The following is a 12,655-nucleotide window of genomic DNA, read 5'->3' as shown; positions in this document are numbered from 1 at the left end:
AAAGGTGGGCATTCGGAGCTGGCTACAAACCCAGCACAACAATCCTGGAGGAGGGGAAAGTCCCTCTTTATAGTGTCAGGTTACTAGCCCAAGCTCCTGCTCTCCCACCATCAGCTGTGACTCATGTAAAACAATACAATGTCCCAGCTGAAGCTGTAGTGCCTGTCACTGAGCTAATTAAAGATCTGGAAACAAGGGGAGTCTTAATTCGCACTCACTCCCCTTACAACTCCCCGGTATGGCCAGTAAAGAAACCTAATGGTAAATGGAGGCTCACAATTGATTACAGAAAATTAAACAGTAACACAGGACCCCTAACAGCAGCAGTCCCCAACATAGCAAGCATTGTAAATACCATACAGACTTGGAACAAGCAATGGCTAGCTGTGCTAGATATAAAGGACATGTTTTTCATGGTCCCTTTACAGCCTGCAGACCAGAACAGATTTGCTTTTACATGGAAGGGTGTCCAATACACTTTCACACGTATGCCCCAAGGGTTCAAACATTCCCCCACTATTTGCCATGGGGCACTGTCAAAGGTCCTAGATGGTTTAACCATGCCACCTAGTATCCAAATGCTGCAATATATAGATGATATCCTAATAGGAGGGGACACTACTGAAGAAGTGCAGCAAGCTGTGGACTTAGTAAAGACTGCCTTAGAAAATCTTGGGTTAGCTTTACCCCCAGATAAGTGCCAGGGTCCCTCTCATGAGGTGAAGTTCCTGGGTGCTGTCTGGATGGGAGGGCGGAGGTCTGTGCCTGATGACACTGTACAGGAACTGAGCCAGGCACCTTCACCTGGGGACAAGTCCCAACTAAGGCAAACTCTGGGAGTTTTAGGGTTTTGGCGAAAACATGTGCCTGGTTTTGCTGTAATTGCCCGACCACTGTATAATCTGCTAAAGAAAAGTGCTGTTTGGGAATGGACCCCTGTACATGAGGAAGCGCTGCGGCAGCTAATAAACGAAATACACACATACCAAGCTCTGGGTCCAATCCATCCCGATGCTCCATTCCACGTGTATCTCACCATAGGAGCTACGGGAATGTCTTATGCCCTATGGCAAGAGAGTGAAACTGCACCCCGCCGCCCCATACAATTCGGCTCAAAGTCATGGCAGGGATCGCAAGCCAATTACACTCCCTATGAGAAAGTGCTCCTGGCAGCCTATACTGCTCTAAGGGAGACTGAGGAGCTAACACAAAATCGCGCTATAACCATACACACTCCCCTTCCAATTATTAAGCCCATATTGGAAGGAAAGGAGCTGCCACCAGGAGTAGCACAGAAAATGACCACCCAGAAATGGGCACTGTACATACACTACAGGGTGGGTGGTGCAGACTCCGCACAGAACCCCACTATGATTAAGGAGTCTCTGTGGAGGGTAGGAATGCCCAATGAATATCACCTGCCCCCACAGCCCTCTCCCATTCAAAACGCCGCTGCATTTGACCCATCTCACCCTGAGGGAGTGTGGTTCACAGACGGTAGTGCTAAATTGATTAAAGGGAGATGGAAAGGAAAGGCTGCAGCCGTTCCAGCAGACAATTCCACCACACCCTTAACCACCGATGTGGACGGATCAGCTCAGCTTGCAGAACTAGCAGCAATCAAGCTGGCTTGTGAAGCAGGTGCTAGTACTATCTATACGGACTCCTATGCTGTATGGGCAGGAGCCACCCAGTGGATAACTAACTGGAAAAATAACCACTGGGAAATAGGAGGGAAATCCGTATGGGGATTAGAGTACTGGAAGTGGATATACCACCATGCCACCCAGCAACCCCTAAGTATTGGACATGTGTCAGCACACCAAAAGAATAACACCCCAACTGCACAATTGAATAACCTAGCTGATGAAGCAGCACAGATCTCTGTTACCCAGGTGGACTGGGAACGCCTATACATCTGGCTGCATGAAAATCTGGGACACACGGGGAGTGAGGAGCTGGTGAGGCAGGCACATATCAGGGGGTGGCCCATCACCCACCAACAGGCTAGGGATTTAGTGCAAGCCTGCACTACATGTGCTGAGACCAGGAGGCATATCACGGAAGGACAACGGTTTGCCAAACTAAGGGATGGGAAAACGCTATGGGGGACCTGGCAGATTGATTATGTGGGTCCATTGTCCACCACCAGGCAAGGGTGGAAATACATTCTCACAGGAGTGGAAGTCATCTCAGGTATAGGGTTCGCTTACCCTACTCGTTTAGCAACAGGACTATCCACAATTATGGGACTGAATCGCCTAATTGCACTTGTCCCAACACCTCAGGAAATTCAATCTGACAATGGCTCACATTTTAAAAACAAGACTGTCCAGGAGTGGGCTCTCCAGAATGGAGTCCAATGGACCTTTCACCTCCCATACCGACCTCAGTCCAATGGCATAATTGAGAGATGGAATGGACTGCTAAAATACCACCTTAAGCCTACAGAGGGAACCTGGGGAGGCAGACTGGATGCCGTGGTTCAACGGCTAAACAATCGGCAAACCCCTACGGGTAGCCCAATTAGCAAAGGATTTTTCCCAACAAGGAAAGCCTCTCTGACTCCAGGGACACCACTAACGGACTCCAAATATGCCCCTGGGGATACTGTTGTGGTCAAACACCCCAGCCTGGGCACACATACCTGTGTACTTCAGTCTTATAAAAACAAGGGCGTTTGGATTATTGCAAACCCCAACAAACTGCCACTAACCATTTCTGAGGCTTGGATTGTATCCAAGACTGGCTGACTTTTTGTTTTGTTGCAGGGAAGGAGTTAACAAGAGAACAATACCTCATTACCCAACTCAAGACGCAGCATGACTCCGGATCGAGCTTTGCTGTTTCTCCTAATCACTGCGATCTCCGCTGTACCAGAGCACCCTCTCAGGAATGCTATCCAGACTATTGCCTCTGCAGCCGATGCTACAAACTGCTGGATATGTACCCTGCTAGGTTCCCCCACAGGACTGGGAGTTGAATTTGTCCCTTTAAACTTAAATGACTGGTGGAACAAGAGCAACGTTTTCAAGTGGGGACCAGCCTGGTTTGATGACAGCAGCTCCAGCGACTACAAACTTTTAAATGACTCTGGGAAGGGAACTTGGGGGTGGCATGGACAATGGCAACCTACACTATGGGGTCAACCTCTGGAGTATATAACAGGAACCTCTAGGGAAGTATACCCCATCTGCTTTGAGAACAAAAATGGTACAGGACCTCACCTCGGGTGGTTAGGGGATCAGCAGTGCACCCACATAGTAAGTTTTAATAAGAAATTAAAGGTCTGGGATGTCTATCCCAGTGCAACCCACCAAAAACCCTTAAGGTGCGGGGGATATAATATCTCCCACAGTGGCACACCACTATCTAGCAATGTCACCATTATTCCCCTAAACTTCAGCCAATACCTGGAGGGAAAAGCCTGGTACAATCAGTCATTATTCATAATTCCTAACACCGGTCAAATATACAACCCCACACTGGTAACCAGTAATACCCTACTCCCAAACCAGTGCGCTAGGACAGAGCTTTTTGCAGCGGACCAGGTCCTACAGGATTTGCTGCTTGCCTTACATTGCACAGCTGCTAATGATAGTTACTGTGCTACCCACCATACCCCAAAGAAAGGACCCACTGGAACAGGGTGGTATAAGGGACCCTACTCCCCCATTCTGAAGGAGGAGCCAGGACTCTTTTTCATTTGCGGGCAGAAAGCCTACAAGTATCTGCCACTGAATTGGATGGGGCGCTGCTCAATGGGGCACGCTGCCCCTGGGGGACTCACTGTACACCCTCACATTATGGCTCCTGGTATTACTAATCTTGGGAGTTTCTTACACCGGTCACCACGAAGGTTTTCCACTAATCCCCTTATAATACGTCCCACAGGCTTCCACCAGTTCGTCCGTGCGCTCCTGCCCTGGCTTGGAGTAGCTGAGCTAGAGAAGGCAATAGTAAATGTATCTGGGCAAATAGAACAGGCACTCAACCACACTGCAGATGCTCTGGGCTTGCTTAACGAGCAAATTCAATCAGTAGCCCGTTTTGCCCTGCAGAACAGAATAGCCTTGGACGCAGTTTTGGCCCAACAGGGGGGAGTATGTGCGGTAATCAACCAATCTTGCTGCTTCTATGTAAATAAATCAGGACAAATTGAACAAGATGTACTCGCTATAAAGGGCGCTGTTAAGGTACTACATGCTGTAACTGAGGATGGAAAAGCCTCATGGCTAGATTGGCTAGCCCAACGCCTAGGATTTTTGTTAACTCCATTCCTTCACTCTATTGTAAATACTATATTAACCGTTTTACTTGTTGTAATTGCTTGCTGCATGCTTCTATGTATTGTTAAGCGTTTGGTGTACACTGCTACCTCCTCTGTACAGGTCCGATATATGGCGTTGGGAAGCGATCCTAATCAATCCCTTGATCCAAAATTATCTGATCAGACCCTGCCGATAGGGCGATTTTAGCTTCCTCCAAGAAGGGCAAAAGGTGCTGGCATCACCGCCATCTTGCGTTCTGAGACATAGTGAGGCGTGTCAAGGGGGTGGAATGTAGCCAGACAAAACCCCATCTTGTTTTTCCACGAGCCCCATCTTGTTTTCCCCCCCCCCAGAGAGCAAGAGAAAGGCAGTCAGCCTTTGATGCCCTGGGAACGCAGGTGTGGTGCCTGTCCCTTATTCTACCATAAACAGAAACCAGACAGTAAATGGGCTAGCTGACGACTGGGAGGCCTCCCGTCGCCGTGATGGCTAGTATCAGTAATTGACACGCCTGCACTGTCTCGGGAGAGGAATCTTCGCCCATCACATACCAGAGGTGCCCATTGTCTGCATCTTCCCAGGTGTGAATTATGCTTTGCACCCTTCGTGGGAAACTTGGCATTCAAAGCCATTTTTCCTGATTGGCCACTTAAGACCAGGAAGAAGCCCATGTGACCCAAGGGGTATAAAGAGGGTTGAGTTGCCCACCCAATTTGAGCTCCAATCACCTACACCTGCTGGCAGGTATTGATTGTCTCCCGAGGTCCGTGGGACGCCCAACCTCGCCCTACTTCTTCCCGAGGGATTGAGAGAAAGACGCTGGCCACGCCAAGTCTGGAACGCAGGGGTGAGAATTGTACCTGCAATGTGTTTTTCTTTATGTGTACACTCTAATTGTCTCTCTCTGTTGTAAGTTAGTTACTTTATTATAGTTTTCTTAAAGTCAAACTGCTTCATTTCTATTGTAAATCACCTTTGGTAAGGTGATTTTGCTATAAACTTTGGGAACAAGTGGGGTGCCCTCATTCACTTATAAAATATATATATCTATATACACTGAACCAAGTTTCTTTATTTCTTTTCTCTTTCTTTCTCCTATAAATAAGCCAGTGCGTGTCAAGCTTCTGACTTGAACCCGTGCTGCAGTACCCGAACCGAACACAAACAAAAGAACTTCAGCCGGTCATAAAGGGACAGATATAGGGAGAGCTTGGGCGTTTGAATTTGTGTCACACCCAGGTGGCAAAATTCAGTTGGGGCGCTTCTCAGTCTCCCCGAGGCTGCCCGCTGCGAAGGAATTATGAAATTCTAGCAGCTAAAATCTGAAGCGTAATAGGCTCTTCCTGTACACACTGGGGCGTCTGTTAGCCTGTTTGGCTACCCTCTGCGACGGGACCTCGGTCCTAGCAGTAAAGTCACGGACGTTAAACTACTTTTCAGGGTGCCCTCCAGCCTCCTAGGCTGCCCGCTGCAACGAGACTCTGTGTCTCAGCAGTTGAAGACTTGGGTGTAACACACACGCACACACTGCCCTGACCGTCGGCTGACAATAGTCCATCGGGTTTTACTGTTTTTCTTATTTGGGGGTTTGGAAATCATGTCTGAGATGGTTAATTGTTTTTCTCTTTTGTAACTAAGGTTTGCTGCCCAGGGATTCTCCCTGAGTCTATTTCAGTCCATGGCTTTTAACACCCAGTCATTTACTATGTTTACAACTGTAGTCTTGCTTTAATAATAAAAGTGTTTTCTTTTTGTTTTGGTTAACCAGTATTGGTTGATTTTTGTGATCTTAAACCTATCTGCCTAAGTTACCTGGGAGAAACAGAGCCCCATTGTTCTCTGTCAGTTATCTCTGTTTGTTTTCATAACTCCAAGCAAAACAAAGGTTGAAGCAGGGGGAGGGAATTCCAAGTGCCCTTTTCATTGGAAAAGGGTTTATTTTATATTTTTAGCTACACTTGGTGGTGGCAGCGATCAGACTGTTTGTCTGGGAGTTAGAGGCAGGTTCTTACAGAGTTTATTCTGCTAGTCAGCACTCAAAGTGCCAGGTTGGGGAATTGAGCTGAGACAGAGACTTTGTGTACACAGCACAATTTTTAGCCACATGGTCATGTTGACCCAATTGTGTTGCTAAAAGTCGGGTTGCATAGCCACTTGCCGCAACCAAACTTTTGTCTTTTGGAGGTGGTTGGGGATAGGAGTTAGTACCTCTAAATGACAAAACATTCAATTGTCAGTGTAGGCGTAGCCTGAGGCACAAACCAGACTTTATTGTTACAAATCCTGAACCACAGTTGTGTAGTGACCAGCCTGACCAAACGAGGAATATATTTACTGCCAGGAAAACTGACAACCTCATTGCCCCACTACCCTAAATATTTATAAGCTCTGCCCCATGTCAGCAAATACAGTACCATTGCATAAATGGTAGCTAATACACGGTACTCCAGAAGAAAGTACAGGCAGTTCCCGGGTTACATGGATCCGACTTACATCGGATCCCTACTTACAAACGGGGTGAGGCAACCCCGCACTAGCTGCTTCCCCCCAGCAGACCAGGGAGACGCGAACCTAGCGCGCCCCCCCCCCCCAGCAGACCAGGGAGACGCGGAGCGGCTTTTCTCAGCAGACACCTTAGCTTGAGAATAAAGGACTGAGGGAAGTGAGGTGTGGCAGAATAAAACTGAGCTCTGGAGAAATGTTTGGCTAGAGTTTCCCCTACAATATGTATCAGTTCCGACTTACATACAAATTCAACTTAAGAACAAACCTACAGTCCCTATCTTGTACGTAACCTGGGGACTGCCTGTATAACTTCTTTAATCCTTCTCACCTATTGCATTTATCTTTGCAGTGCTCTGTCATGGTGGGAAATTTTTCCTGGCTGAAGCTTGGGGATCAGTTAATGCTTGAGGCGTGTGAATCTCAGCCCTTATACAGTATAAAATGGCCTTCTACTCTCTGTTGATTTACACTCATAATTTGCATTAGGAAATGACAGTTTCCTTACTTCATAGGAGAATCCCTAAAGTTAGAGTTGGAAGAGACCTGCTAGATTATCCAGTCTGTGTCTCAGCCAATGCAGGACTATGGCCCTACAAAACATTTTCTGCCTTTTTAAAACTAGACTGCAGAAAATGTCTTATGTATCAGGGATTACAGTGCACAGATGAATGGTGAGGTCTTCTCTGATATTAAACCTATTTATTTCTCTTCTTAAGCTCATTCTGTTATTTCTAGTTATACGTCCACACATCTTGTTATAACCCCTCCCCATTCTTGGTGCAAACATTCACCAAGGAAAAATGGAACATTTGAGTCCTGTAACAAGCTTTCCTAGTCACTGTATCCATTAATTCTCTTTCTCGTTGAAAGTAGAGTGAACACTTTGGGTCACCTGCATCCAGAAAGTGCAATTTCCTGCCAATGTGGAGTCTTGCTCTATATTAAGGCTGAGGCAGTTGAGGTCAAAAGCCACAACACCCCTACAATATGTATGAGGTGAGGTCTTCTCCAGCCAGTTATTGTTGAGTCAAAGTTGGTATGGACTCTGGCATATGGAATAGATAGCCAAGCAATCCGAGAGAGTGTTGAGTCTCTTGGAAAACGTTGGAAGTTGACTGGTCTGATGCCTAATCATCTTATTTACAATGTGATGCAACACACGATTTACCATCAATAAGACATTGCAATGTCATGTCAGTGTCCAGCTGAGATGTTTGCATCTCTGGGTTAGCCCAGGTTTCAGGGCCATACAAAAGGACAAAAACTGCAACTGCTTGATAGACACACAAGTGGGTTTTGCCCACGATCACTCATGAGACTATATATATTTATATTGGTCTCTAAGGTTGCCATGGGATTACGCGTTTTCAAAGTTACAGACTAATACAGCTACCCCTCTGAGACATCTTTACCTGAGTTTGTGGTGTCAGTGCCACATAAGGCTTCCCAAGAACATGCAAAATGCTATAGTCTGGTTGAACTGATGTTTCATGTTAACAAGGCAACCTCCCTCCTTGGTGACAACAGAGCTAGGGTACTGAAATGAATAAATGATTATGATGGGCGAGGGCAGAGGTTCATAACCCACGTACATCGGTTTGGGTTTCCTGTTGACTTGAAAAGCAAGTTTACTGCTTTTCCACACACACATTCATGGCATTGATGAGGTTAGTTTCTGAGGACATGACTATAGGTCCTGTTATTTGCATACTGCAGGTCAGTGATGCAAAAGCCATGAAACATCACCCCAGGTACATGGCAAGTGACAGTTTCTATAATTTGCTAAGTAACAGAACAGAAAAGATCAGGTGTAGCCATGTACCCTAGGCCAGATCTACACTGCAAGGGGATGGTCAGATTAAGGCACACAACTCCAGCTATGTAAATAATGTAGCTGGAGTTCACATACCTTAAACTGCACTTGGCACCACCTTCACAGCAATTTTGCTTACTCCTGGCCTCAGTGTTTGATTTAATGGGTCTTTACTAGATCCACTAAATTGAACCCCAGAAGATCAATCGCCAGAGCATCGATCCTCCGGTAAGTGGAGACATTGTCTGAGACAGATGCCACTGTTGTACTCTGGCTGGTTAGACATCCCGCTATCTAAAGGGAAACAGTTCTCACTTTAGCAAAGCACTTCTGTGAAATGGTAGTGGAGCTGGCCTGTCACACCAGTAGTTTGCAAGCTGAGCCAAAGGCAGCAACCATGAACAGAGTCAAAAGCAGCTTTTAAATCCACAAAGGCTATATCTATACCTCATTCTTCCCATGTTGAAACTCCTGAGCTTTTACAGTAATTTGTCTAATGGCAAACATCTGCTCCATGGTTGATCGGGCATAAACCTGGCTTGCTCTCCTATTGCTCAGACTTAATTATTTTCCCAAACACTTCACTGAGGACAAGCCAGTTATTATAGTATTGAAATGTAACTCTGCTTGTCAGAGTGAGTGTCCTCACATCACATCGCACTCCATTTTCACTTTTAAAGTGGTTCACGTAAGTTGACACGAGGAGTCAAATGACAAACTCTCATTGGCTTCATTAGGAGCAGAACACTGGGTCCTTGCTTGCTAATTAGCAGTAGGGCTCCCAGTAATCAATGCATGTCAGCAAGACTCTGCTGTAAGCGGGCTGGATAATCTGTATGTGTAGGTTTGTATAGCTCAGTATCTCCAGCAGAGCTATGCTGATTTTATTCTAGCTCTGTGTGTTAATAGCTCCTTCTATGGAAGCTCCCCTAAAGAGCAGGCATTTTCTTGTCCAGCTATTCAAATAAGGCAGTCATTAGAGATCAACTTTAAATTAAATGTGTACTCACAAGCTGGAAAGCGTAATGGGAGAGCTTAACATGGCATTACGTCCCTTTTCCTCTCCTGCACAAATTAAAGTAGCAGGGATTCTAGAAACATCTGGAGCAGGATAAAGAAACACAGAGCTCCGTGGGGAGATAATAAATAATTGCCATTTTCTTTAGCAATTAGGAATCATGCTGGGATCCAGGCTCTGCAGGGGATGGAGTTCCTTGTTCTGTGGTTTGGAAACACCTTTTTCCAGTTTCCAAGAATGAGAGACCTTGGAGTCTCTCAACTCCACCAACTGGTGCAGAAATCCCCTGGTGAGGGGGGAGTGACTGGCCTGCACAACACACCCCAGCATAACTCAACGTTGCTAGCTAACCGATATGAGACACAGGGGCGGCCCTAGACTAGCTGCCAGCAACTGGCGCCCTAGGCGAACCGTGCAATCGGCGCCCCCCACCTCCAAACTCCTCAATGATATTGCACCACCATTTGGCGCCCAATTTAACTTGGCGCCCTAGGCAACCGCCTAGTTCGCCTGTATGGATGGGCCACCCCTGATGAGACAGAGCCGGAAGCCAGAACCAGTTTCACCCACATCAAACTGCAAAAATCAAAGGCTGATGACATCCCCATTACATTCCCACCCTTTTAAACCAAACAGCCCCAAACCCAGCTAGGTCTTCTGCTATTTAATTAACCTTGAGGGATGCTTTGTCATCCCCATGCTAGTTGGTAGGCATGGCCGGCCAGCAATGGCTGCAGTTTCACCCATAGCCACATGCAGGGGCTAACTTTGTCTATGTAGATCTTGATCTTGGGCACAAATCCAGCAAAGCATGTGAACACTCATGCATAACTTTAAGCTGGAGAATAGTCCCATTCACAGGACCTTTATGCTTAAACATATGCATGGTGTAAATGCTTTGCTGGATGGAGGATTTGGTGTCCTTATATTGTCTCTGCCATTTTGTTATTCTTCTCCAGTTGTTGCTGCTTCATGAATGCTCCACAATCCAACCAACTTCTCCCCAGAGTAACCTATTGTCCTATAACATTAAAAAGGTTTTTCTTTTCCCCACTTTACATGGTTTCTCTTCCCTGTTAAGCTGAATATAATTCAAGTGTCATTGTTTATAACTAGGATTGCCAGGTGTCGGGTATTCACCTGGACAGTCCAGTATTTTTGCCTCCTGTCCAGTAAAAAAAATTCAGAGAATACCGGACACCTGAGATGTCCGGTATTTACTGAATTTTTCCCCGGCCAGGAGGCGAAAATGCCGGGCACCTGGCAACCCTAGAAACATTCAGCACCCAGTCTTCCCCCCTCCCGAATGCTACCACCCCCCCATGCTTACCTGGCTCCCCAAGGCTGCTAGCACAAAATGGCTGCCAGCCAAAAGACCTGGGGGAAGCAATGACTCCCCTGGGTCTCAGTGCTCAGCCGCTCCCCTGTTTCAATCCCTGCACTCACTCTTAAAGGGGACATGCTGTTTTAATGCTGTTTTATTTTAATTTTTTTTGGCTTAAGTCCTTGGAGTCCTTTTTCTTTTTCTTTTTGCTCAGCAACTTTGTTCCCCCCCTTTTTTCTCCCCTTCAGCAGAATTTTTCCCCAGTGTTTTTTTTTGGGGGGGGGGGCAGTATTTTTGTTTCAACCATCTGGCAACCCTATTTATAACTGCAGCAGAGACCTGGTGAGACCCTTCTCATCAGGTAGGCAAGAGGCAGGATGAGATCAGAACACACTTTGGACTGAGTTTAGGGAGAATTTATTCACACTAATCAGAAAATGCTAGGGTCAGCCCAATACTGTGGCCCAATCTTATTTTTCCAACAAGTAAATATATGAAATAGTTGTGATAAGATGTACAAAAAAGAGCTATGCACATACCCGATACACACACGCACACACTCACACACAGATTTACCTGGCGTTGGTCTGGTCTTTAACTCAAACAAGTTTTGGGTTTTTTTCTTCATTTAAATCATTGCTTTGGGGTGGGGCTGGGGACAAGAGGTTCAGTGTGGGGCTGCCCCAGGGAGAGAGGACAGCCTCAGCCCTCTCACTGCAGTGGCTTGGGGCCTGGTGAGTCGTGCCTGTCCATGGCCACTGCAGCTGCAGCAGGCACAGCTGAGGGGAGACTGCCCTGTGTCACAGATCCTAGCAAGCATCCCTTTCTGGCCACTCATTTGGATGGCTGTGAGGGGAATCCAAGCCTCTGTGCTGTGGATCCTCTGGGGTGTGTTTAAGATTCTGGAGCCTAACTGGACTCCAACCACTGGCCTAATCTTGGGGTCCTTAGGCACACACTCTGGGCATGGACCTTCTATCTGGCACCCTCCTGGAATGTTGGAACCTGCTTCCTGCCCACCCGTCCGGCTGCTGTGTGCCCTTCAAGTCCCCCAACAATTGAATACCCTGCTCTCCCAGAACTCTGCTGCAAAGGCATGTAGGGTGTGTCTAGACTACAGGGTTTTTTTTTGGAAAAAAGTGGCCTTTTTTTGAAAAAACCTTCCCCTGCGTCTAGACTGCTGCCGCGTTCTTTCGAAAGTAAGTTTTCGACCGTGGAAAACCTCGTTTTACAAGGAATAACACCTTTTTTCAAAAATGCTCTTTCGAAAAAAGGCTCTATGTATCGCGAACTGTGCTTTTTCGAAAGAGCGCATCCAGACTGCCTGCGTGCTCTCTTTTGAAAAAGCAGCTTGCTTTTTTGAAAGTACTGGTTGTAGTCTAGACGCTCTTTTTCGAAAGAGGCTTGCAGTCTAGACGTAGCCGTAGGTTCTGATTGACAGTTTCACCTTTGATGGGCATGCAGTAGTTGTGAAGCTGTCAGCACACACACGTTGCAATGTTACGTTCTTTTACCAAGTAAAGCACATCAGAATATAGAAAATACAGTTACATGAGCAGTGGCTCTCACCAGCTCATCCTTCCTTTGGGAGATCATCTGCATTGAGTGGATCAGGCTGGGACCCATCCTTCTTGCACCCCTTACTCCTTCGGCAGTTTTCCTCATCTTAATTTGCCATTGTGTGGCTTCTCATCTCTCTACTTCCCCTTCCACAAGCACATTTA

At 46.6% G+C, this 12,655-nt stretch overlaps 2 protein-coding genes across 5 annotated transcripts in view; both read left to right on the top strand.

Annotated features, from left to right (window-relative positions):
• Positions 1 to 12,655, top strand: part of PITPNM3 (PITPNM family member 3) — a 518,333-nt gene that overhangs the window by 241,275 nt on the left and 264,403 nt on the right. The window lies entirely within an intron of this gene.
• LOC142819267 (endogenous retroviral envelope protein HEMO-like) lies at positions 2,762 to 4,574 on the top strand. Its single transcript, XM_075904886.1, has one exon. The coding sequence runs from the start codon at positions 2,823 to 2,825 to the stop codon at positions 4,476 to 4,478; it is 1,656 nt and encodes a 551-aa protein (XP_075761001.1). The 5' UTR covers positions 2,762 to 2,822; the 3' UTR covers positions 4,479 to 4,574.

The sequence above is a fragment of the Pelodiscus sinensis genome, chromosome 21, assembly GCF_049634645.1.
Source record: "Pelodiscus sinensis isolate JC-2024 chromosome 21, ASM4963464v1, whole genome shotgun sequence".
In the NCBI taxonomy this organism is placed as follows: Eukaryota; Metazoa; Chordata; order Testudines; family Trionychidae; genus Pelodiscus; species Pelodiscus sinensis.
This window is presented reverse-complemented; position numbering and strand designations above follow the sequence as displayed.